This window comes from Loxodonta africana, chromosome 13 (assembly GCF_030014295.1).
Source record: "Loxodonta africana isolate mLoxAfr1 chromosome 13, mLoxAfr1.hap2, whole genome shotgun sequence".
NCBI lineage: Eukaryota > Metazoa > Chordata > Mammalia > Proboscidea > Elephantidae > Loxodonta > Loxodonta africana.
This window is the reverse complement of record NC_087354.1, coordinates 53,036,569-53,063,775: the sequence shown is the minus strand read 5'-3', so window position 1 is coordinate 53,063,775 and position 27,207 is coordinate 53,036,569. Positions and strand designations below refer to the sequence as shown.

Below are 27,207 nucleotides of genomic sequence, written 5' to 3'. Positions count from 1 at the left end.
GCCAACCTTCTTGTTATTCTGTCCTAGTTGTTTCACTCCCACTGACTTAAACTCTCTCCCCCAACCTTCTCATCTATGCTTTCTAAATAGCCGTTGACCATTTTTTCTTATATAGATAGTTTTTTCAAAAGAATGCAATACTCAAGGGTGACAATCTTTATTCTTGGAGCTAAACTGCTACTTAGTTTAAAGCTGGCTTTAGGGGGTAGTTGAATTCAAGGTGTTAAGAGTAACTCAGGGCTGTAGTCTTGGGGGCCCCTCCGGCCTCAGAAGGTCCAGTAAATCTGGATTCTTTAAGGATTTGAAGTTCCATCCACATTTTTCTCTGGGGGACACGATTTAACCCACAAGAGGAGGAAACCCAAGGTTATAGTCTTAAAAGTGGGGAAGACATTGGTTCAGCTGCAAGGTTTGACAAAATGGATCAAAGGAAATGAAGAGAGGTGGGTATTTCAGTCTGTATGTTTCTGTCCTGTGCAGGTGGGGTGTTTACTCTCTGTGACGTCAGCTATCCTGTGGGCCATGTGTTCAGCTTTATTTCTTATGGTTGCTTACTGGGGCCCCTGTGCTTAATGGCAGGGTCCTCTCCAATGTTATTGTTTATGAAGTCAGCACATGTTTTCAATATTCTCGTTAAGCATTCTGCCTTCACTGGGAGATGATTGCTGTGCCCCAGGAGTGATTTTTGCTTTTTGTTGGAGTGAAATCTCCGTGTTTTCTCCCATCAGGCCCTGGATGGGGATTTCTCTGAAGACAACCGTAACAAATGCCGTATTGCCACCGCGCCCTTGATCGAAGCCGTGGAGAACCTGACGGCATTCGCATCAAACCCTGAGTTTGTCAGTGTTCCTGCCCAGATCAGCTCTGAGGTAGGGAGTCTTTGCAACAGAGTAAGCCTGAGGTCTTTGGATAGTTTTGTGTGGTACTGAATGAGTGAGAATGGTTAAAATTCCAGCGCTCTCTCTATCGATATGTAGGGTACTGTTATTTTTGTTGCTGCTATGTGCAGAGAGTTAATGAAACTCAATCTCTGCACATTGCTTGAGAAGTAACATCTTAGCTTTGTGTTGAGAACAACCTCTCTGCATAGATTAGGGATGTGTCTGTCTCGAAATGCGTCATGCTCAAAATGCTATTTAAGGAGTAAACACAGATCTCAGTGCCCACAATCTAGGCCCTGTGTAAGCCAGCCTCCACAGGTCCCTGCCCTCTGTGTCTCCTTCCAGAGGACAGAGCTAGTGACCTGGTAAATCATGGGACCTCAGGACCCACTCATGTCTGCATGCCTTACCCTTTGCTGTTTGGTCCTAGGGCTCCCAGGCACAGGAACCGATCCTGGTCTCTGCCAAGACCATGCTGGAAAGCTCCTCATACCTCATCCGCACTGCCCGCTCCCTGGCCATCAACCCCAAAGACCCACCCACCTGGTCCGTGCTGGCCGGACATTCCCACACCGTGTCTGACTCCATCAAGAGTCTCATCACATCCATCAGGTCAGTTTCCCATGCGGAGATAGCTGCTGGCCTGCCTCTGAACAAGGTGGGGTGGACAAGCACACTGGGCTTTTTACTTGATGATAATGTTGCTGGTCGTTATCCTCATCTTCTTCGTCTTTCTGCTACCAGTGGTAGCTCTGGTTGTAATAGTAATAGCTAATTTGAGTACTTACTGTATGCCAAATACTGTTCTAAGCATTTTACCTTATTTTATTTGATTGTTACAACAACCTCTTAAAGCAAATACTGCCAGTACTTCCATTTGATTGATGAGAAAATTCAGGCAGAAAGAATTTAGGTAACATTCCCAAAGTTACACCCAGGCCTGACGCTCTAGCCTCAGTCCTTCCAATCATGGTACCATACTGTCTATACCTAGAAACTTAGAGAGCACCACTGATCATTTGGCAAGATTTGGGATTACCTTTTGTAGGTTTGAGAGGTCCTCAAGGCCACCCTCAGGTTTAATGATTTGCTAGAAAGACTCACAGAATTCAGAAACGCCATTGTACTCATGGTTACTGTTTAGTACAGGGAAAAGATACAGATTAAAATCAGCAAAAGGAGGAGGCATGTTGGACCAGGTCCAGGAGACACAAGGCACAGGGCTTCTGGTTCTCTCCCAGTGGAGTCGTGCAGGTGGCACACACTTCTAGCAACATGGCGACGCTCACAGAGTATTGCCAAGCAGGGAAGCTCTCCTGAGCCTTGGTTTCCAGGTTATTTGGAGTTGGTCGTATAGACATGGTTGACTATGTCTCGTTGACCTCAGTCTCCAGCCCCTCCAGAGGTTATCAGATACCGCACAGCCCAAGGCTCCCACAATAAATCACATTGTTCGCATAGACTAACTGGTGTGGCCCAAGGCCCGCAAATAAACAAAAATACTCTTAGCAGGCAAGATATTCCGAGAGTTAGAGGTTACCTCCCAGGAGCTGGGGCCAAGGCCAAACCCTTCTTTGGGGAAAGTTAATCCTTTATTGTGTACCTTTCGTTTGCAAATAAGAGAAAAAGAATGTCCTAAACCCCCATGGTAACTCTGAAGTCTTTGGTGATCTTAAACACCAGTTGCCATGGAGTCAGCTCCAGCTCATGGGAACTGCATGTATGTCAGAGTAGAACTATACTCCATGTGGTTTTCAGTGACTGAGTTTTTGGAAGTAGGTTGACAGGCCTTCAGAGGCACCTCTGAGTGGACTTAAACTGCCAAGCAGTCAGTTTGTAGCTGAGCGCATTACCGTTTGCACCACTCAGGGACTCCTTCATAATCTTAGGACCCTGAAAAACATTCCTTGAGTAGATACGACATTTCTCAGTTTGACCAAAGTTAACTCCCCAGGGCATGGAATGCATCACTTTCCTTTGTTATATTTTGTTTCTCAACTGCTTTTCAAACCCAGAACTGCAGTTAACTTTCTTAATGATTTTTCTTGCAAAGAAAAATCTACTAAATATTTTAATGCCTATGAGAGCCCAGATAATGGATAATGTCTAATGCAGTGAGCATGATACGTTTGCACTGAAAATGGTGCTGACCTTTTTATTACAAGGGGTCCGTGCTTAAGTCAGTGAATGGAGAATCCATGCTCAAACAATTTTATTGTGCAGTTGCTTGGCGCACCAGCCTGAAATGGAGGGCAGCACCGTATCCTTTCCTCCAGGGAAAAGTAGATTTATCTCGGGTGTTAAATTACAAAAGGCACGGGCTAGGCAGAGAGGCATTGCCAAGCGAGGATCAGGGATTTACTCCTTAAATAAGGTGATCGAGTGGGCGGGAAGTGGACAGAGGCCCTGGCCCGCCAACGCTATGGCAGGTTGTGGACTTGAGCCCATGTTTGACTTGTGCGGTCCCTTCCAGAGACAAAGCCCCGGGGCAGAGGGAGTGCGACATCTCCATCGATGGCATCAACCGATGCATCCGGGACATCGAGCAGGCCTCACTGGCAGCTGTCAGTCAGAGCCTGGCCACAAGGGATGACATCTCCGTGGAGGTATGCTGGGCTCTGTGCCACTCAGAAGCCTCTGGACATGCTGAAGAATCTCAGCATCAGGCTTTGGGGGCTGAGGGAGTGCGATCAGAAGGCTTTCATCCTGGAGTTTCCTCACTGGACAGACTTCCCCTGTAGAACTACCCTGGGCAGCTCTCTGTCTGGAGGGTCTGGGCAAATGCGAGTGGAGAGAACGAGAGTTTGCTGACAGAACAAATGGACTGGCGGGAGCAGAGGGTTCATGTGTGGCTGGAATGTAGAGAAATTATCAATGCTAGATTATTAGAGTGTTCCCATAGACAGGGTTACCATACTCACTTTTAACACATCAGCAGAGGAGGCTTCTCCCCTCACTCACCCGTTTCCAAGAAAATAAAGTAGTAAACATTCTCAGCCTTTGTGGAATGCTAGAATTATTATTCATAACCTGCTATAATGGAGCCCTGATGGCACAGTGCTTAAGAGTTGACTGCTAACCAAAAGGTTGGCAGTTCAAATCCACCAGCTGCTCCTTGGAAACCCCATGGGGCGGATCTACTCTGTCCTATAGAGTTGCTATGAGTTGGAATCGACGTGACGACAATGGGTTTGGGTTTTGTTTTGTTTTTTTTTAATAGTGGCACAGTGATTAAAAGCTCGGCTGCCAACCAAAGGTCGGCAGTTTGAATCCACCAGCTGCTCCTTGGAAACCCTATGGGGCAGTTCTGTTCTGTCCTATAGGGTCACTATGAGTCAGAATCAACTCAACAGCAACAGATTTGGTTTGATTTTTTTATTAAAACATAGTATCTATGAAAAACCAACTGCCAATATTATATATACTCAATGGAGAAAGACTAAGAGCCTTCCCATTGAGCACAGGAGTGATATAAGGATGCCTGCTACCACTGCTTCTATTCAGTATCATTCTAGAAGTCCTAGGCAAAGCAATGCAGCAAGAAAAAGAAAAGATATCCAAATTGGAATAGAAGAAGAAAAACTGTATTTGCAGATGACATGATCCTATACATAAAACATTATATGGACCTAGAAAAGTATGTGCAAGTGTACAGCCTAATGAATTATCACAAAAGGAGTATGCCCCAAAATCAGCACCCAGATGAAGAAAGAGGCCCAGCACCTCAGAAGCTGCCTCGTGCCTCCATCCTTTCACATCCCTCCCAGAGCATACCGTCTATGACTTCTCACATCAGTCCTGTTTCTTTCTTTTTTTTTTCCACTTTATGTAAACGGAGTCCTACAGTGTGCAGTCTTCTTATCTGTCATCTTTTACATAGCATTATGGTTTTCTTTGCAGTTCACTGACATCATAAGTTGAAATTCTCTTTTAAGCATGTAATTGCCACACTAGGAAGAAAATCCCCCCCCCCTTGACTGCATGTGTTTCCTAGTTATTCTATGTTTAATTTAATAAACTTCTGTACTAAGTCAACATTGCTGAAATATTCTCGTGTTCTTGACCGGAATCACAAGTTGAATGTGAAGAGAGTAAGTTATCACTAAATAAGATCCTTGGAAGTTTCTCCCCACTCCCTTCCTCCTTTTCTTTTTTTTCTAGGACCTTGTTTTAAGTTTGCACGTTAGGCCACTGCTCTTGCTAAACTCCCAGCCCCCAGTCAGTAGATAGCGTTGTTCTATAGGAAAGTAGCAAAGGCCAGAGTCTCATTTCACTGTGTCAGGGGTCATCCAATGTTCTGAACTCTTAATCCTGCACCTAACAGTGAATCTACCATGAAATTCCTACAGCCAATGTGATCCTGCTGCTTGTCAGTCATCTTTGCTTCTTGATCTGAATGTTGGTTTTGGGGCATATTCATTTTGTGATAATTCATCAAGCTGTGTACTCATGTGTACTTTTCTGTATCCATATGATGTTTTAATAATCTTCACCTTTGGATTCCCCACCCCTCACACTCACCACATCCTCTGGGTATCTTGCCCCATCGCTTTTCAACAGGAGTTCAATTTTGGGAGGTAGAGAGATTAAACTGTCTCTCAAACCTGGGAGGAACTACCTTGAGGGTGCCATCTTTAATGTTTGTGACCACATCACCAAATAAAGTAAACTAGAGCCCAGGCTGAGCTCAAGGGGCATCTCACTGACATTTCACAGGGCACTGTTTAGAATGTAGTCCTGCATTCAACAGAAGATCTCATTTTATGTCACTCCCATTTCCCCTTCAGACCTTATTAGTTCTGGAGGACTTGGCAACCTGGACGTTCCCTCAGCCCCCACCATTAGGTCTTCCATTTGCACAAAGTTGTCTTTCCTTCTTGGAAAACCACAGCTGCTGTACTTTTCAGTAGTCACACTGAATAACCAGTAAAGATGCATAGCATCAGTTGTCACTCCTGGTTGTGAGATCAAGAAGCCAGTAGAAGGATCAGGCACCATCAGGAAGGGCTCAAGCAAGTATTTCTTAGACCTGCCCCTTGTCTCTCACAGGAAGCACTCTGGGGTTTTGGAGCCCAGGGGAGCTGAGGCAGCACTGGGGAGGGCAGGGTGGAGCAGCAGCTTGATGGTACAAGCACAGGCATTTTGAATGTCCGTTTCATGGGGCTCCCTCACCTTTCACATGGGCCTTTTTCCTTGTGAGATGAACTTGACAGTTGTGTCCTTATTAGGCCCTGCAGGAGCAGCTGACTTCAGTGGTACAGGAGATCGGACACCTTATCGACCCCATCACCACAGCAGCTCGGGGAGAAGCAGCCCAGCTGGGACACAAGGTAACGTGCACCAAGGACCCTGCTGAGAGCATGTTGTGCTCAGGGGAGAGGAGAGAGGTGTGCATTGACTTTGTTCCCAGCACCTGTCCTGCCAGCTGCTGCATCTTGGTCCAGTGGTAGCTTAAGCTGCAGAAAAATCTACTCCATTGAGTTTATTTTGAATTTGAAGAAGCTCTGGCGATACAGTGGCTAAAGCGCTTGGCTGCTAACTAAAAGGCGGATGATTCAAACCCACCAGCCGCTTTGCGGCGAAACGACGTGACTGTCTGTTTCCGCAAAGATGTACAGCCTTGGAAACCCTATGGAGAGGTTCTCCTCTCCTATAGGGTCATTAAGTGGGAATCAACTTGACAGCAATGAGTTATTTTTCATTTAAGAGGACAGTGGTGGTTTGGTGGTCGAATTCTTGCCTTTCATCTGGGAGACCCAGGTTCTGTTCCCAGCCAGTGCACCTCATCTACAGCCACCACCCATCTGTCAGTGGAGGCTTGAACGTTCCTGTGATGCTGAACAGGTTTCGGCAGAACTTCCAGACTGAGACAGACTGGGAAGAAAGGCCTGGTGATCTACTTCCAAAAAAACAGGCAATAAAAACTCTATGGGTCACAATTGTTTGAGCTGCAGAATTGTTGATGGGGATGGCATAAGACAGGGCAGCATCTCATTCCATTGTGCATGGGGTCGCCAGGAGTCAGCAATTTTGTGTTTGCCCCTACTATGTTCTTACACGTGAAGAAGGGAATCCTTGCAGACGTCCCTTCTGGATGAGCAAAGCCTTCTTCCTCCAAGGCCCCTCCAGAGGAGCCATCACTGAGAATTAACACCTACCTTTCTTAAGTGTCAGACAATGTTTTGACTGTGTGATGTTCATTTTGCAAATCCTTTGAGGAGAGTTGGCTTGACCTGTGGCCGGTGCCTCATCAGGGAGAGGTCAGAAGTTGGATTGTTAACAACCTTCAGGGTTTCCTAGCATTCGTCAGTGCAGCTGTCTGTTTCAAGGTGCAGATCAAGAAATCCAGCAGCCAAAATCTTTTCTGCAGGTATCGATTTTAAAAAAATCAATATTGCTCTTTTAAATTACAGAATACCATCAGGGTCTGCTAAGCTTTCTGCTGGTTCTGAGGTGAGGTTTGTGAGATCTAAAATGACCAGTGCCTCTCTGCCTCCTTGAGTGTGGCAAATGCCATTTTTCAGCGGAGTTCCTTCATAATGAGAAAAGGGCTTGTCCACCTGTGTGAAGAGGGTTTGGAGACTGGTCTGGAGGATAGGACTCTGCAGGCTGGCAAGCTGGGGCCCTTGCTCAGCCGTCTATCATCCAGTGTTAGGAACTGAATTGCGTTCCTCAGAATTATGTGTTGGAATCCTAACCCCCATATGTGGTTAAGAGCTCAGCTGCTGTAACCAAAAGGTCGGCAGTTGGAATCCACCAGCCGCTCCTTGGGTACCCTATGGGGCAGGTCTACTTCGTCCTATAGGGTAGCTATGAGTTGGAATGGACTTGATGGCAATGTTTTTTTTTTATATAATACCTGTGTAATCCTCGTTGGAAATAGGGCCTTCTTTGTCATGTTGATGAGGCCATATCAGCATAGGGTGTGTCTTACATCTAATCACTTTTGAGATATAATAGGCACAGAAGCCAACAAGCACAAACCGGTAAAGATAGATGCCAAGTGTGGATCACCAGGGACCCGAGGGAGGCCAAGTAGAATGCTAGAGAATCCGAGACAAGGATGGTCCCCTAGAGCCCTGAATTCATGCAGACTTCTAGCCTCCTACACTGTGAGAAGATAAACTTTTGTTCATTAAAGCCATGAGTATTTCTGTTACAGCAGCACTAAGAAACTAAATTAGAGGACAAGGAAACCAAGTTAGAGAAACCAGACGTTTCAGCAGTTACTTTTAATTTCAGTAGGAATTTCATAAGGAAGCATTTCTAGACTCCTTCAGAGGGCAATATCTTTGTCTCCACAGATACCGTTGGAAGATTAATTCCTGGGTTAGTGGGTAGCATCAAAAGAAAATTAATATGTTTGTGTCACTGAGTTATAAATTTACTCTTGACACTTTGGCTAAGTAAGTCTCTCACCTTCTAGGAGTTTTGGACAAAGGAAGTCTATGAGACCGCGTTTCAAGAGGAGTCATTGCCTGAGAGTTACTGGCACATTGTTTTAAATGTCCTATTACAGCATCTAGGGCTGTCCTGGCTCGGCAGCTAGGACACCACTTGGGAGGGATGAGAAATGCAGATCCTCCGCTGACACCCTAGATCCAGGGAATCAACGTCATGTATCAGATACTCCAAATTCTGTCTTATTTTGCATCGACCCAGGTGAGGGTGTTTCCTGTTCTGTCACATCTTTCCAGAACAGAAGGTTGTAGGGCTCTTGCTGTGCTCCCTGTTGTTGTCGTTAGCTGCCCTCGAGTCAGCCCTCGACTCATGGCGACCCCATGCCCAGCAGAACGAAGCACTGCCTCGTCCTGCGCCATCACCATGATCAGCTACAGATTAGATTGTTGAGAATCCATAGTTTTCATTAGCTGATTTTTGGAAGTAGATCACCAGGCCTTTCTTCCTAGTCTCTCTTAGTCTGGAGGGTCTGCTGAAACCTGTTCAGCATCACAGCAACATGCAAGCCTCCACTGACAGATGGGTGGTGGCTGTACGTGAGGTGCGTTGCCCGGGAATTGAACTCAGGTCTCCCTCATGGAAGGTTGCCCTCATTGAACCATCAGTGCTTCGTAGATACAGACAAAAGGGAAAATCACATCACTTCATCTGCCTTTGTCCAACTGGGGCAATAAAATAAAGTAGTATTGGATTATAACCCAAAGTATAAAATAATTATCAATTAGTTCATACCGATATAAATAAATGACCAAATGACTAAATAGAGAGAAAATACAAATCTCCCATGCAGAAGAATTCCAAAGAATATATGTGGATGTTCTGCTCCCCCCGCCCCAGGGGGCAGAGCCTAACTCCCCACTCCTTCAGCCCCCCCCAGGTTGAGCTGATCATGGGCAGAACATCAAAACTGATATCATTTTTGCTTGGTTGAAATGCTCATTCTCCGTGGGGCAGAAGGCAATGGGATTGGCTTCCCAGAAGCTTTTGAGGGTGCGTTAGATCTCAGGCATCTTTTCTCAGCTCCCCTGCCCCCCATTCTTATCCTGCTCCCCCTTCCTTCTGAGTTTCTAAGGCACTCCACTTTGGTTCTTTAAAATGCATTTGATTTGCAAAACCGACAGTTTGTACAATTGAATTCAGTGCTCACACGTAACTCTGAATCTCAGAGTGAGTTTCTTAGCACTTCTACCAGGGATGGATTACCCAATAAGCAAGGTATGCTTAGGCTTACTTGTGCTTACTTACTAATCTGTAGCACACAGTTTGATCTGTTTGTCATCAAAGACGTGGTGAAACCCATGTGAAATTGCTCAGTAAAAAAAAAAAAAAATCAGTACAGATTAGTAATTAAACACAATTAAGCCTGTGTGTACCTTGCTCAGTGTAAGCCCATGCGTACCTTGCTTACTGGTTAATCTGCCCCTGGGTTTTTCACCATCATCATAGGTGAGGTGTATACCTCCCCAAAGGAAGTAAAAACCAAGCAAGAGTTCATAAGTCAGCAAGGACTTTCAAAAGTAAATTTAATAGATTTGTGCTCTGTGAGTCATTCATCCCCTTTCCCACCCCCTCCCAGCCATTGGTGACCCTGAAGGAGACCCATGTACTTACAGGTTGCATCCGTGGATTTTTTTTTCTCTTGAAAGGTCACACAGCTGGCGAGCTACTTTGAACCCTTGGTCTTGGCTGCAGTTGGTGTGGCCTCCAAGATCCTTGACCATCAGCAGCAGATGACAGTGCTGGACCAGACCAAGACGCTTGCAGAGTCTGCCCTGCAGATGTTGTATGCAGCCAAAGAAGGTGGTGGGAACCCCAAGGTACAGGTCAGGGTGTTGGGGATTCACTTAAAACCTCTAAGAAGCCATCACACATTCCTGCTACACAGTATTGCTCCAGGAAAAATACCTTCAGTTCTCGCTTGGTGGCATTTGATTTCCCATTATCAGGTGGTCATTAGGAGATCATTAGGAGAAGAGCCAGAAATGTACATAATCAAAGCTCATTTATAAGTTCTTTTTTTTCTGACAGAAGTGTGGGCAAGTGTCCTTGAGGAGGAAAATCGTATTGTGTGATTATTACAGGAATAGAAGCTGTAATACCTGCTGGGCACCTGCTGAGTGTTGAAACCTGGCTTGGACAAGTGAATGTCATTTTCATCCCAGGCACTAAAGTTCACCTGTGGCATTTGGTTTTGTTGCTGTGGGGACAGTAGGTTAATATGAAAATCACACTTCAACTTTGCAAGTGGAATATTTCTCTAGCCTGGTGACAGCATGTCATTTTCTCTCGGGGGCGACATTTGTGTCAGAGCAATTGCTTTCCTTGGGAAACCATAGTAGACCTTGTTTCGTGAGTGCTCTGGTACCTGGCGAGGAGGTTGGAGGCTCCCCCTACTATTTGCGCATCCCAGCAGCCCGCACCGCTTCATGAGTCTAATCTTAATAGAGCCTCACCTAAGCATACTGACTTGAGAGAGTACAGACTGTGAAGATCTGTATATGACACTCATTTGCAAGCTGTAGCATTCTGTATATGTATATGTATTATCATTAGCTTATGTTACATCTCTCATGCCTTCAAATTAGTAGCATGGTATAGCAGAGAAGACTCTGGATTGAGTCAGAAGCATAAAACAAGGGTTTCTTGTTGTTAGTTGCCCTCATGTCAGCTTCGACTCAAAGCGACCTTATGTGTAACAAAACAAAACATTGCCCAGTCGTGCTCCCTCTTTACGATCGTTGGTGTATTTGGGCTCATCTTCCCACACTGTCTCAGACAGTGTTCTGTTGTGATCCATGAGGTTTCCATTGGCTAATTTCAGACATAGATTGCCAGGCCTTTCTTCCTAGTCTCTCTGAGTCCGGAAGATTCTCTGAAACCTGCCTACCGTGAGTGACCCTGCTGGTATTTGAAAAACTGGTATATAGCTTCCAATGTCACACCAACACACAAGCCACCACAGTATGACAAACTGACAGATGAGTGGTGATGTGATCTTATAGCTGACAGTTACTGAGTGCTGACTCTCTGTTTCCTATATCTTTACGTTATTTAATTCTCAAAAAAATTCTATGAGATAGGTAACTTCCCAGTTTGCAGATGTGGAAACTAGACTGAGAGTGCTTAAGTTATCCACGATCTCAAGTGGACGTGGAGTCAGGATTCAGTCAGTGCTCTTAACCAGAAAACACTATGGGAACAAAAGTGGACCTTGTCCCAAGCCAAGGCTGGAGAAGGGTCAAGAAAAGCCACAGGTGCTATGTTTGAGCCCATTGTCGTAGCCACTGTGTCAGTCCCTCTCGTTGAGAATCTTCCTCTCTTTCACTGACCATCTACTTTACCAAGCGTGATGTCATTCTCCAGGGACTTCTGGTAACGTGTCCAAAATGCATGAGACAAAGTCTCGCCATCCTCACTTCTAAGGAGCATTCTGGCTGTACTTCTTCCAAGACAGATTTGTTCATTCTTCTGGCAGTGCACGGTATATTCAGTACTCTTCGCCGACACTGTAATTCGAAGGCATCCATTCTCTTTTGGTCTTCCTTGTTCATTGTCCAGCTTTCACATGCATATGAGGCAGTTGAAAACACCATGGCTTGAATCTGACATACCTTAGTCATTAAAGTGACATCTTTGCTTTTTAACACTTTAAAGAGGTCTTTTGCAACAGATTTTCCCAATGCAGAACATAGTTTGATTTCCTGACTGCTGCTTCTGTGTGGCATAGATAGGATTATAAAAAGATTGTGACATCTTCAGAAAATAACAAGCCATCTGATGTGTCTGGAATATGTAGAGAGGTACAGGGAGCTGGGAGAGTGAATAGACTGGGACTCTATGGTGACAGGTCTGCTCTCCCACCCTACGGAGTTTGGTCTGTATGGTAAGCAGTGGGAAGCCATGGACGGTCTTTAAGCAGAGGAATGACACGATCTAGTTTAGAAACATCGTCCTGGTAGCAGCCTCATTTGGACTTGCACTTTCAATGTTCGATTGTTTTATTCATACATCCAGCAGTTACTAGAACCTGATTCTAGGGATGCTAAATAAATTTAGAGCTGGCCCCTGCCCCAGGTTGTTCAGAATCTTTGGGAAAAATAAATCTAGTTGCTGAATTGATGAGATAGAGCTAGAAGAACAAAGAGCACTGTTTTGACTGGATAGATTAGTGATAGTGCCCCAAAGTCAGGCTAGCCAGGGCTTCAAACACGTTCCTTCTGGTTCAGTCATGGCGAAGGAAACAACACCAGAACCAACCCAAATTTTTAAAATTTGGGTGAACCAGAACAGGAAAAATTACGGGTTGAAGCCCTGCTAGAAACCTAATCTCCTTCTTAGAAAACAAGGGCAGCGTAAGTGTTGCATAGCAACCAAATCTCTTGCCCATCGGATTTTGAGCAGAATCAGAAACACTGGTGCCCTGCTCGAAGATGGTGTCTGACAGCACCGCTTTGAATATGTGACCCTCTCCACAGTTCTGCCCATAATCCAGTCTCAAGCATCGGGCTCCTGAAAGGGCTCGCTGTGCCTTTTCCCAGTCTCCTATTCTACAGCTTCAGCCTGTAATTCTTCCCGTTCTAGTTATTGGCCCAGTGTACCCAAATTTTGAAAATCAGATTTGTTCCAGTTTCACTTCATTGGCCATGACTGAGCCAGTTCAAACCGGTTCAAAGCCCTGAGGCCAGCCACCTTTGTACCCTCCCCAAACTGGTGGAGCCAGAACGCATCCTCTGACCCAGTTCTGAGTTGTTTTTTCTTACCTCTGCAGGCCTCTGTCCCATCCTGTGAGAGTTGCAGTCCCAGCAGAATGATTCTAAGTAGGAATTCTCTGCCTAGACTGCAAGCTCAGAACTCCTTGTGGAATGTTCTTTTATCCCAAGGGGCCTCTTTGTTGGAGCTTAGGTAGTTGGCACTCTAAGTTTTATAAAGATGTGCTTGCAAATGCCAGCTGAAAACCAGCATGACATAGTTTTCAGTAAATGTCCAGGTGCTCTGGGTGATGAACTAAAACATGTGATGAGTGAAGGCAAGAGAGGCCTTCTCTCCTCTCACTCCTACCTCATTCAGCCTGCAGTGTCCGCCATCCTGACAGACTTGTCACATTGATGCCTGGGACATTAGAAATTTGCTTACAGGCCTTTCCTAAGGGTGTGATGTCCAGACCTAATCAAATTGGATGTTATTCTTTGAGCAATGTTTACTAGATGCTTGCTAGGTGATAGGCATTCTACGTCCCTTGCAGAGGAAATGGAGTTAAAATGTGGTTACTAAATAATTGTCAGTGGCTTTGATTGGGTGAAAAATAGCACAAGCTTTGGGGTCAGACATAATTGGATTCAAACTCCAATCCTGCCTTTTGCTAGCAAATTACTTCCTTTGTTTCCTCATCTAAACAACGGGGTTCATAATGAATACCTGCCTAGAATAGTTGAAGAGATTAAATGAGATAATGTGCCTGTACTGGGATAGGTAGTGTCCCACTAAAATTCACGTTCTTCCTGGAACCTCAGAATGTGACCTTATTTGGAAACAGGATCGTTATGGGTGTAATTAGCTAAGTTAACATGAGGTCATACTGGAGTGGGTGGGCCATTAACCCACTATGACTGATGTCCTTATAAGAAGGGAGAAGGGACACAGACTCACAGGGAAGATGGCCACATGAAGGTGGAGGCAGAGATTGGACTGATGCTGCCACAAGCCAGGTGACACTTGGGGCCACCAGAAGCTGTAGGAAGGGTTCCCCTTTAGAGGCATCAGAGGGAACATGGACCAGCTGACACCCTGATTTCAGACTTCTGACCTCCAGAACTGTGAGCGAATAAATTTCTGTTGTTTGAAACTGCCCAGGTTACAGTAACTTGTTAGGAAACATCTCAGTCTCCTAGTGCTGCTGTAACAGAAATACAAGTAGGGGCTTTAAAGAACAAATTTCTTCTCTCACAGTTCTAGAGGCTGCAAGTCCAAACCAGGGTCTTGGCCATGTTGATTCCTTTCTTGTAGGTAGTCCTGGGCAGTCCTTGGTTCCTTGGCTTGTAGACAGTCTCACAGACATGGTATCTGTGTGTCCTCACGTGCATGTCTCTGTTTCTCATCTGCTCTTTTATAACTCAGAAGTGATTAGATTGAGAACCCACCCTGGCTCAAGAATGATCTAATTAACATAACAAAGGGAACTTTATTTCCAAATAGGATTACATCCATAGATACAGGGATTGCTTTTCCTTTCAGTCGTCTAGTGCTGCTGTAACAGAAATACCACAAGTGGATGGCTTTAACAAACAGAAGTTTATTCCCTCTCAGTTTAGGAAACTAGAAGTCCGAATTCAGGGTGTCAGCTCTCAGGGAAACCTTTCTCTCTCTGTCGGTTCTGGAAGAAGGTCCTTGTCGTCAATCTTCCCCTGGTCTAAGAGCTTCTCAGTGCAGGGACCTCAGGTCCAAAGGATGCGTGCACTCCAGGCACTTCTTTCTTGATGATATGAGATCCGTCTCCTCTCTGCTCTCTTTTATATCTCAAAATAGATTGGCTCAAGATATAACCTAATCCTGTTGATTGCATCCTGTCTCATTAACATCACTACCTCTAATCCTGCTTCATTAACATCATCCCCCGACTCCCCCACTGCCATCGAGTTGATTCCGACTCATAGCAACCCTATAGGACAGAGTAAAACTGCCCCATAGAGTTTCCAAGGAGTGCCTGGCAGATTCAAACTGCCGACCTCTTGGTTAGCAGCCATAGCACTTAACCACTACCCCACCAGAGTTTCCCGTTAACATCATAGAGGTTAAGATTTACAACACATAGGATAATTACAGAATGCTCATTAGCAAGGATGGCCAGATTATGTCCCACATACTTTGGACCTGTTATCAGGAGAGATCAGTTCTTGGAGAAGGATGTCATACTTGGTAGAGGGTCATCCAAAAAGAGGAAGACCCTCAACAAGGTGGACTGACATAGTGGCTGCAGCAGTGGGCTCAAGCATAACAGTGATTGTGAGGATGGCGCAAGACCCGCGGTGTTTCGTTCTGTAGTACGTATGGTCGCTATGAGTCGGAACCAATTCAGCGGCACCTAATGACGACGACAAGGATAATTACATCAAATCAGAAAATGGAGGGCATCCATATAATACTGAGAATCATGGCCTGGCCAAGTTGACACTCATTTTGGGGGGGCATAATTTTTTTTTTTTAATTTAGTCCCTAACAGGTAGCCAGAGGAAACTAAAGCAGAACCTGACACACTGTGTATTAAAAAAAAAAAAACAGTGGCAGCCCCCTAGCCCAGGCTCAATGAATCTCATGCATTTCAAAGGTCTTTGCTGGGCAGCCTTACTTTCTACCACTGAGCTTCCTTCTGCACTCCTCCCTCTCCCAAGCCTTCAGCTCCCTTCTCCCTGCAACATCTTTGATGGGCCCCTCCGCTTCCTGCAACACTCCAGTGAGAGCATAGCCCTGTCCACTCTGGGACAGTCCTAATTATTAGTTGGTTTTTCCCTCTGCTAATGTCGAAGCCTGCTTCCCTGTAGCCTTCTCCCAGTGTCCATTCCCCTGTGATATCTATGCCTTCTATAAAGGGCTTTGTGGTTGAACTGTAATATAGAAATAAGGCTCCCTTGGAAGCAGGCTTCAGACACATTTCTAAAAAAAGAAAGATATTGGATTTTTTCTCATGTATTGTGTTGTGAGGAGTGTAACAAGGAGCCCCGCCAGAATCTATCTATAAAAATGGCCTCATCATTGCGACCACTGACTCATTTACCTGACTGCCCACTGACTCATTTACCCGACTGCTGTGGTCGTTTAAACGTGCCAGAGCTGAGGTCCTGCTGTGTCTTTGAGTGTCTGACATTATTGTGCTCAGTAGCGAGCGTGTACAATCTGAGACTCGGCTGTGTAATTAAGACAAGATTTGTCTTTGAAGTTCAGAGGAAAAGATCCTGGACGAGCCCGGAGTAATTGGTAGACGTTTCATAGGAGAGGTGGACTGAGCTGACCCTTTAAGGATTTGTGAAATTTGAACATGTGGAGGGAAGGAAGGCAGGCCTTCTGGAGCGTTCTGAGCCGTGAACAGCGTGTGGAGACAAACGGAAGCAATTTATTTCCAGTATAGCCCAGAGCAAGGGTGTGTTTTTGTTTACTTTTTGTTGTTGTTGTAAATATGTATATAACACAATATTCACCAGTTCAGCATTTTTCAGGCATATAGTTTAGTGACAGCAGTTACATTAATCATGTGGCAGAACCACCACCATAAAAGGGTGTGTTTTTAAGGTTTGGGGAAAAGTGTCCTTTAAACTTTCCTAGGACTCCAGAGAGCAGTTATGTAACTTGCTGCTACTGCCCCCAAAATTCTGACACTTTTTTGTGTGTGCGTGGTGAAATGTATGTAACAAAACATTTGCCACTCCATCCATTTTTCCATGTGCAAGTCAGTGACATTAACTGTATTCACCATATTGTACATCCAATACTACTAACGTTTCCAAATTTTTCTTCACTCTTAACAGAGTCTCAGTACCTCTTGACCAAATACCTCCCCATTTTCCCCTCCCAGCCACCCCTGGTAGCCACTGATAGACTTTCTTTTCTATATATTTGCCCATTCTAGATATTTTAGATAAGTGGAACCATACACTATTTTTCCCTTTATGTCTGATTTATCTCCCTCAGCACAATGTTTGCAAGGTTCAGCCCTGTCACAGCATGTATCAGAATGTCATTTGTCTTTTCTGGTACCTTTTTAAGCCCACATGGGAAGCAGATACTCCGCAAGCAGCGCTCACTTCTCCCCCAAAGTATGCTTTGTTTAAATATGAATGCGAGGAGTTGCTGGCATTTTCTTGTCACCAACAGCCATCTTGTTCTGAGTGGAAAGACACACCTTCCATTTCACCTTCTGTATAAATGAGAATGTATGTTACACAAGATGCTTTCTCTGGGGCAAGTCACTTTTTAGACTTGCATCATCAAAATAGGACATCATGTTCGGTAAAGTAGAGGGTCAGCAAAAGAGAGGAAGACCCTCAATAAGATGGATTGACACAGTGGCTGCAACAGTGGACTCAAGCATAACAACGATTATGAGGATGGCGCAGGACAGGGCAATGTTTCATTCTGTTGTACGTGGGGTCACTATGAGTCGGAACCAACTTGGTGGCACCTAACAATAAAAAACAATAGCAATATCATTAAAATAAAGCAGTTTACACTTTGTGTTTTACCCTCTGTAACTGGTCCATGTTGAAATCAGCCATCAGCCTAAACTACCAGTTTACTCCGTCTCATCCCTCAGAGAGTCAGTGACGCAGTCTGACACAGCTGCCCCGAGGGTGGCCACCCATCGTCGACATATTTCTCATCTCCTCAGATGCCATCTTGAAGAACTCTTCTGGCCTCCCATGGATTCTCAGTTCAGCAGACAGGGCCAATTCCCATGACTCACACAGCCCCGTCCTGGAATTCTTCTTTTATCTAAATCACACAGAAGAGTTACCGTTTTTCATGTACTGACTTCCTCAGCTTCTCCCTACCAAGGGACAGCTGTGATGTTCCGGGTCTTTTGAGGTGTTGTCTTCCCCTGAGGTGGGTCAGGCACCCACGGCCACTGTGTGGATGGACCTGGGGCCGGCTGTGGTCCCTGGGCTGGGCTCATCTGCTGGTAAGCTGCCAGCAGTTGGACTGCAGTGTTGTGCCCTGGGGACTCCAAGGGGCAAATGTCAGGACTATGAACAGGCAGCAAGTTCAGCGGGAGAAGGGGCTGAGAGAGCCAGGGCCAGGTTGTTACCAGGAAGTGCAGGGGGACCTCGGGCAAGGGGCCTCAGGCCAACTGTGCGGAGCAGGTCCCTGAGGCCCCTGGTCTCTGCCACCTGGTGCCTGGGCAGCTTTGCCTCATCTAAAAGCACCATTTTTGGAGGGATGGGCTGAAATGTCCCCTTTGTAGATGGGATAATACCTGCTTTGAGGCATTGTTGTTAGCTGCCATCGAGTTTTCTCATGGCAACCCCATGTACGACAGAACGGAACGTTGCCCAGTTCTGCGCCATCCTCACAATCAGCAGCATGTTCAAGTCTTATCATTGCAGCCATTGTGCTAATCCATCTCACTCAGGGTCTCCCTTACCCTCGCTGGACCTCTGCTTCACCAAACAGGATGTCCTCCTCTAGCGATTGACCCCTGCCAGTGACACATCCAAAGCAACCAGGTCGGACAGTGTTCTGTTGTGACCCACAGTGTTTTCATTGGCTGATTTTCTGAAGTAGATACCAGATCTTTCTTCCTAGTCTGTCTTAGTCTGGAAGCTCCACTGAAACCTGTCCAACATGGGTGACCCTGCTGGTATGTGAAATACCAGTGGCATAGCTTCCAGCATCACAGCAGCACGCAAGCCATCACAGTACCACACACTGACAGATGGGTGGTAGAATTTTTCAGTTGTTACGTGCCGTTGAGTCATTTTCGGCTCATAACGACCTGTATACTTGTTTTCTTTGACTAGTGGCATAGGTTTAAAAGACAGCCAGCTGGTTGGTGGCAACGTTAGCCCACCAGGTCTATAAGTTCTAGTGCTTAAGTTCCCATTTCCAAGCCATGACCGCCACTAGTCCCTGGACAGTTGTCCAGCGTGAGGGTTACAGGAGAGGTATGCAGAAGTGGTCAGCACGCCGCCTGGCACAGTGGGCCCCTCTTAAATGCCAGCGGCTGTCCTCGCTGTTGCGGCCGTGATGTGCTTTGAAATTACATTTATCTTGGTTCCCCATCTGTCACAGGGTGACACGTTGTCTGTGAAACAGTAAAAAGCCTGACCCAAGATACAAGAACATAGACTTTAAAGCTGGTCTTAAAGCCAGCTTGAAGTTCACCTTGGGCGCAGGGCTGGCTCTTGAGTTGTGTTGAGTGCGCACTGACCCTTGGCTTCTTGCCGGCGTGCAGGTGAGTACAGGCAGGTGCTGAGCTGGGGGAGAACCAGAGACCTCATCACAGCCTGAGTGAACACGGTCAGCCGCCGGCCAAGAAGGGTGCCCAGTCCTCTTCACACCACCACCCCCACCCCCCCACCACTGTGTCCCCTCAGCTCTGTCCCTGGGCCTGTAGCCTAAAAACGAATGGTCCCATTTATTTCTAAATGACCCTCCAGAGGAGAAATCGGCACCAACAGACTGTGGAGGTTATCCTTGTGAAAATATCACTGAAAATAAAAATTAATAACTCTCACCCATTACCTTGGCTTCCCCTAGGCTGCTAAGTCACCCAGTGACTTTGTCAAACCCTTTGTTTCCTGTAAACACCGTGTTTCTACAAGGAAGCAGAGGAAATTGTCTGCAGGGAACACGTGGTGCATTGAGATGGGGCTGGCGTGGGTAAAACGTCACAGAAGGTGGAGAGCAGCCGTGTCCAGGCACAGTGCAGGACACTTTATATACGTTATTTCTCATGCTACTCAGTCTGCATTCCTCTCCCATATGGGCCTTTGCATGGGCTGTTTCCTCTGCCTGGGAGCTGCTGCCTTATCTCCCCTCCTTGCACCATCAACATGGATTCTTCCTGCAGGTCTCAGCTTCCACCTGGACACCCCCCGACCCCCGACCTCCTAGAAGTCTCCCCTGAGCCCCACAACTGGGTTGGGAGCCCTTCCCGGGAGCTTTTCCATTAGCTGCTGCTCTAAACACACCACAGCAAAACATTTTTTATTCCCTCTCATGGATCTGCAGATTGGTTGAGTTCAGCTAGGTGGTTCTAGAGTCACTCAGGCAGTTGTCATCAGATGGCAGCCAGGACGTGAATCCATCACATGTCTGGTATCTGGGCTGAGAAGACGCAGACATTTGGGTGTGGGAACTGCTAGGGCTCCTCAGGTACCCCTATCTGTCTTTATGTGATCTCTCCAGCACACAGCTTTCAGGTAGCCAGACTTCTTACCTGGAGCTTCAGAGGCACATGTCCAGAGAGAAAGGGAGGGAGGGAGGGAGAGGAGCAGGTAGACGGCCAGGGGAGGAGAGGAAAAGGGGTCAGGTAGGAGCTGTATCTTCTTTTATGACCTTGTCTCAGAAATCACCTGTGGATCACAGCGGTCCACTCTCACTGTGCGTGGGGTTGCCATGAGTCAGGGGCTGACACCACGGCCCTAACTACTACAAGAGGTCATAAGTCTGCAGCTGTTACGGCCACCACATTCTGTTTGTCAAGGCAGACACTAAGGCAGCCCACCCAGGTTCAGGGGAAGGGAAATAGACTTCACCTCTTGATGACTCTGATTCCGGAGTTGCTTCTCAGGGCTGTAGAAATCCAAAGGAAAGGACATGTGGGTATGTAGATAAAATCGTCCAAGAGGGGCTTTTGAAAGGAGGTGGGTTTGGGCTGGGCCTTGAGGGAGGAGAGGTAGGATCTGGATGGAGGGGAGAAGAGACCATTGGAACCCATCACTGTAGGCAGAGGGTGAGAGAGGGACTCGGGCCTGATGGTGGAGTTTGAGGAGGCCAGCCAGGTGAAGTCTAGACCTCCATGCCAAGGAAAAGGGAAAGTCAGTCTAGAGAGGGAGGCTGTCTCCTCCTGGCCCCATGGAGGGCCAGAGAAGTCGGCAAGAAAAGGTGGACACCAGTCTGGTAAAGATTCAAGGCATCTTGGAATCTTTGCTCCTCAAGGTTATTTTTGGTTGTCACCATCTAACTTTAGCAGTGATGGCGTAACTGAGGTTTGCACTGACTTGTCATTTAGAAAGTACATGCGCCCTTATCGCCTCATCAGACTCTCACTGCAGAGCACTATTGTAATTATTCCCATTTTATTCAGGAGGACGCCATGCCCAGGGCTACTCAGCTAGTTAGCGGAGGAGCCAAGAACTAGAACCCAGTTTTCTAAACCCAGGCCCTTTGCTTTCTCCCCCGACGTGTTGCTGCGCTGAGGTGCCTTATCAGGGAGCCTGGTGCCGTCATTGTTTCATCCTCCCGTCCATCCAGTTACTGAGCCCCCACTCAGTGTTGACACTCGTGTGAAATGCCTGCAGCCTTCACAGCATCTCCGAGGTGCACGGTGTTGGGAGCACAGCATTACTCAGGGCTTTGCCTGCAGAGCATCTTGCCCTGGACGACTTCCCTCTTTTGTCCCTCCAACCTCAGAGCAAAGTAATTGATGACAGAATCCCAAAGCATGTTAGGCCTCCTGCACGTTGTTTTCTCTACTTTTTACCAATATTTCCATATTTACAGAAAAGGAATTATAGTGTATCAGACAACTCTGAAGAGAAGTACGTTTGTCCTCACCATGTATTTTTTACTTTTTTATTAAATGTGTTAACTTGTATGTTTAGGAATTCCTGGAAACCTCTTTCTACTACCTTGAACACAGTAACATAAAATTGATCATGTCATAAGACCCTGCTTGATACTACAGTTTTGCTTTCCTCCAGATTGTAAAGGGGTGGTTTTCTTTCTCTGTATGTCTTTCTGTTCAGTTTGGAGCCCTCATGGTGCACTGGTTAAGAGCTCGACTGCTAACCGAAAGATCAACAGTTCGAATCCACCAGCTGCTCCTTGGAAACCTTATGGGGCAGTTCTCCTCTGTCCTATAGGGTTGCTATGAGTAGGAATCGACTCAATGGCAACAAGTTTTTATCTTTCTGATTTTTACTTATTTTGCAAACAAATGTACATGCATAATGTAAAGGAAAGGAAAAATATAGACTATATTGGTATGCTCCGTACTGTGTACGTAGGTGTTTTTTTCCCTTAATTGAGGTGAAATTTACATAGCCTGAAATTCACCATCTTAAAATGAATAGTTCAGTGGCATTTAGCATATTCACATTGTTGTACAACCACCACCTCTGTCTGGTTCCAAAACATTTTCATTGCCCAAAAGAAAATGTCGTATCCATTGGCAATCACTGCCTGTTCCCCTTTCCCTTAGACCCTGGCAACTGCCCATCTGCTTTCTGTCTCTATGGATTTATCTATTCTGGACACTTCACATCAGTGGAATCATACAATTTATGTGGCCTTTTATGTCTGGCTTCTCTCACTTAGCATAGTGTTTTCAAAGTTCATCCATATTGTAGCATGTATCAGGACTTCATTCCTTTGTTGATGGCTGAATAATATTCCCTTGTGCGGATATACCACATTTGGCTTATCCATTTGTCTGTCGATGGACACTTTCGGCGACTGCGAATAATGATGCAGTGAACATTGGTATAGAGGTATCAGTTTGTGTCCCCGTTTTCAGTTCCCTGGGGTACATATCTAGCAGTGGAATTGTGGGGTCATATGGTAATCCTAGAGCCCTGGTAGCATAGTGGTTAAGAGTTCAGCTGCTAACCCAAAAGTGGGCAATTTGAATTCACCAGCTGCTTATTGGAAACCCTATAGGGTGGTTCAGAACCGACTTGATGGCAAAAGGTTTGGGTTTTTTTGGTTTATGGTAATCTTATGTTTAACTTTTTGAGGAACCATGGATGTAGTTTTGCATTCTGCTTTGTAAATTTTTTCTTAACGCAAGCAAAGTGGTTATTAAAAGACTGAGCACCATTTTCCTCTGCCTATACAAACAGTTCACAAGTCTCTTCTCCCCTTTCCTCCTCAGGCACAGCACACACATGACGCCATCATGGAGGCTGCCCAGCTGATGAAGGAGGCCGTGGACGACATCATGGTGACACTGAACGAGGCAGCCAGCGAAGTGGGGCTGGTGGGAGGCATGGTGGACGCCATAGCAGAAGCCATGAGCAAGGTGGGTCTGGGCTCCCAGGCGCTTGCCTTCAGTCCTTGACTTACTTCAGTAATGCGGCTGGAAGATCAGGAATTTATTTTCTCGCAGTTCTGAAAGCTAAAATTCACACTGAATATAGTAATGTAAAATTAGTCATCAGGGTCTCAGCGAGCATTCCTCTGTCATTGACTTGTCTCCCTCCCCGCGCCCACCCCTTGTGTTTGTATCTCTGTGTCTAATCTGCTCTTTATATCACTCAGAGTGATTAGGTTTAAGACACGCCTTGCATTGGCATGGATTCATTAACATAACAAAGAAAACCGTATTCCCAAACAGGATAACGTCTACTGGTATGGGGGGTTAGGATTCCAATACATATTTTGGTGAGGGGGAGTCACAATTCAATCTATAGCTGTTTTTGACTCCGTTTCCCCCTCTGCTTCACTCAGACTTAGCACCCAGGTACTTTTCTCTAAGGGGCTGACCGAGGTCAAGGCTGACACCAACAGCCTTCTTTCTCTTGTGAATGTTCAAATGTTCAATAATGTGTCCAACAAATTATTCATTCTCACTTCTGTAAACCATGGCAGCCTTCCTTCTAATTTCACACAAGGAAAATAAAAGGAGATGGAGAAGATATCGTTGGCTTCCTTGTTTGTAAAATAGAAACAACCATTTATCTCCCCTGTCTGCCTCAGAGGGTTCTTTTGGGGAACCCATCCGAAATGAAATAAGGGACTCCTGAGTGCTGGTGTTTGGACTCACTGGGGAAGCTTTTCACAATGCAGATTCCCAGTCCCCACCCCAGACCTGCTCAATTGGAACTCTCTCTGGGGTGGAGGCTAGGAATCTGTATTTGCACTTCAAAAATTTCTTCCTGGTACTAGTATATAGCCAGATGGGGAAACCACTTAAATCGTATGTGAAAAAGGCCTTGGCGAGCTCTTGTAGGCAATGGAAATAAAAAAATGACATGATTATCCTTTGTTCATGTAGTAACCCATCAGTTGAGTCAGTTCAGTAGGGAAATACGATTGGAGACAGTTTAACTCCATATCGTCTGCTCCTTCCCCCCAAAGAATCTTCCACTAGACGTGTCAGTTTCTATCATTAGAATTAACAATTGTTCATCAACATCTGATTGCCATCCTATAATAGCATAGGATATGTTTTGAAATGTCCATTGTCAGATCGTGAAATTAATAATACAGTTTTTCAGGACAATAATTGGTCTTTAATTGCTAATTTAGAGAAGATTGGTTGTTCATATCTCCCTAAAGAGATGATAGCCTGAAACTAGATGGTACTATAATTATAATAATTATCCTTAAACAGTGTGCAGTCATTATCAGCCTGATAAAGTAACCAGTTCAAGCTGGTATACTGTGTCTTCCTCTAGAGACCCCAGGCTCTGCCATGTCAAAGCAGTCGGTTAATTCCTGGTGTGGGCTTCTCTTGCTTCAAATGTAGACAGTTCTGAAAATGAATGAAATCTCCGTCTTTCAAAAGGCCCATGGATAAGTCTTAGTGGGTCTGTTTGGTTTTGGGGACATCCAAACACCAGAGCTTTGAAAATAAGCCATGTGTATCTACCAAGGGAAAGGTGCCATGCTGGCACAGTGGTTAAAGCGTTCAGCTGCTAACCAAAAGATCAGCAGTTCAAATGCATATAGGTGCTACTCAGGAGAAAGAGGTGGCAGTCTGCTTCCGTAAAGATTACAGCCTTGGAAACCCTATGGAGCAGTTCCACTCTGTCCAGCAGGGTCACTTTGAGTCGGAATCAACTCGGCAGCAGTGGGTTTTTGGTTTTTCTACTAAGGGTGTTCAGTAATGGAGCGCAAGGTTTCTTGGTACAGATTAGAAATTTAAATGATAAACTTTTTCTTCTTAGGAAAATATGTTTTTCCAGAATCACTGTCTTGGTAGACAAGAGTTCCATAAATCCTAGGAAGACAGCAGTCAGATTCCTGGAGCCTTTTGTTCAGAACCTCTGAGCCCTGCATGCTGTGCCGGGATACCAGCAGGGAAGGCAGCGCCTGTGCCTGATTCCAGTGGTGTAGCACTTGTTCTCTCTGCCCCGGACACACTGGATTCTTCTGAAAGGGCTAGGAAATGGGTCTGGTATTACCCCCTAGTGATAATTAGGAATTGCTGCCGTCGTGACCCAGAGAGACCAGGAACAAAGTTTTTCCTCCAGTTATTCTGCAAAGTATACGATCAGGGCTTTCTTGGTACCTTAAACTCTTACCTGCCCAAGGATCACATGACACCTCTTTCTCATTCCTTTTACTCAGCCCACCTAGCCTGCCCATCACTGGAGGACTTTGTAGTAAGTGTTATTTCAGGTCATTTGGGCCCCTAAGCAGCAAGGCATTAGAAAACTGACATTTCCTATCAAAGTTTCGGCTAACTGGTTAGAACAGTGGTAAACTATTAGAAACATTGTCCGGAGTTCTCAAAGGCAATGACTGGCAGAAAAACGCGAGGGTGCTCAAAGTTGATTGTAACTTAGATGCAGTCCTGGACACCCTTGTGTTTCTGCTGTGGACTTCTTGCTGATATTTTCTCTCTCTGTATCCAAGCGCTAGAATTTAGAGTAGGGCTTGGGAGCTAACTGGTTACTAGGAAGTAATCACCTTTCTGGGTGACCTTAGACAAATCGCTTAACCCCTCTGAGCTTTGCTTTTTCCACCTATAGAATAAAAGAATTCAATGAGGATGGTGCTCTTCAACCTTGGCATTTCATGACCCAATATCATTTCTTTCTTTCTTTTTCTTTTTTTTATGCCAAGAAAAGGAATTAAATAAAACAACAACAAACCCTGCTATCTTATACTGTCACTAAAACCAAAAAAAAAAAAAAAAAACCCAGTGCCGTCGAGTCGATTCTGACTCATAGCGACCCTATAGGACAGAGTAGAACTGCCCCATAGAGTTTCCAAGGAGGATCTTGCAGATTCGAACTGCCAACCCTTTGGTTAGCAGTCGTAGCACTTAACCACTACGCCACCAGGGTTTCCCTGCTGTCACTTAAGTACTTCATAAAAGGAAGTTCACGTTGGCACACACACAAAAAGGAAGGATATAATCTCAGAATAAGGGAAAGTTCTTTCAACTCATTCAGTTTGAAATCCTAAAAAACTCGTCTCTTTGTTCTAGTCTCATTTTTCTTCAAACTGGTAAAAGGCTCCTCATGGTGGTCGGCGGCCACTGGACCGAATGTCTGAAGCTGCCCTCTAGCTTCAGCATCCTGGTTTGTTTGTACTTGTGCCACGTCTCCTGCGAGAGAGGCTCCCAGCACATTGCCTGACAGAAGATGCTCAGTCGGTGTGTGCTGTATGAATGAGTCCACAGCTTAGCCCTCATTTGAGTAGCAGAGTCCCATGCTCTGACAGAGAGATTGGGCAACATCTCTCTCCCTGATGAAGAAACGTAAAGAACCCAGCCTGGAGCTTGTGTTGATAGTTTGACGGGCCCTGCAGCCACTCATGTACCCAGTGATAACATTCCTTCCACCCACCCTGTATCGTGAGTCCATTCATGTCATGGAGCACTTGTTGGCGTCTCCATCTAACATTTTTCCAGTTGGCCTCTTAGCCTGCGGTCTCTTCCCTGACCTCAGACTACCTGGTACACAGCAGCCAGGCACATCTTCCAAGATATCCCTACTCCAGAGCCCACCCTTTTCCTCATGTTTTTCAAGGTTCTTCATAAAGCAGATCCAGCTTCATTTCTACCAGTGTCTCCATAACCCCCCAGGCTGACTGCACTATACTGACTCTTCTATGTTGATTGGTATTTGTCTTACCATTTGGCAACCAGTGGTAACAGTCACAGTAATAATGGTGGTGCAGATAGGTGGCCTTTTCTTCATCATTGACGTTATCCTCTTCATCATTTTTATGGTCATAGTCATCACCTCTTCCTTTGTGTAGCTCGGCCAGGTATAGACTCAGCTGATCTTGGCTGCAACCTTGGAAAGCTTAGAAGTTACCAATGAAGGACCCGAAGCTAACAGGGTTTAAGTAACCAGCTTGAGGCTCATTAACAAATCCTGGAACCAGGTTTCAAATGCAAGTCTTCTGAATCAGTATGTCCCAAACCCTTCAAGAGACACATCCACTGTCTCCAGCTCTTCCATCCCACAGTGGCCTT

At 45.7% G+C, this 27,207-nt stretch overlaps 1 protein-coding gene across 2 annotated transcripts in view; it reads left to right on the top strand.

The window, feature by feature from the left end:
- TLN2 (talin 2) overlaps nt 1-27,207 on the top strand; it is a 393,238-nt gene that overhangs the window by 299,144 nt on the left and 66,887 nt on the right. For both annotated transcript variants that reach the window (XM_064267460.1, XM_064267461.1), the window contains 6 exons: nt 729-869; nt 1,312-1,493; nt 3,355-3,487; nt 6,110-6,211; nt 9,989-10,159; nt 22,927-23,073. In XM_064267460.1, the coding sequence (XP_064123530.1) occupies nt 729-869; nt 1,312-1,493; nt 3,355-3,487; nt 6,110-6,211; nt 9,989-10,159; nt 22,927-23,073 (876 nt within the window). The remainder of the gene's footprint in view (nt 1-728; nt 870-1,311; nt 1,494-3,354; nt 3,488-6,109; nt 6,212-9,988; nt 10,160-22,926; nt 23,074-27,207) is intronic.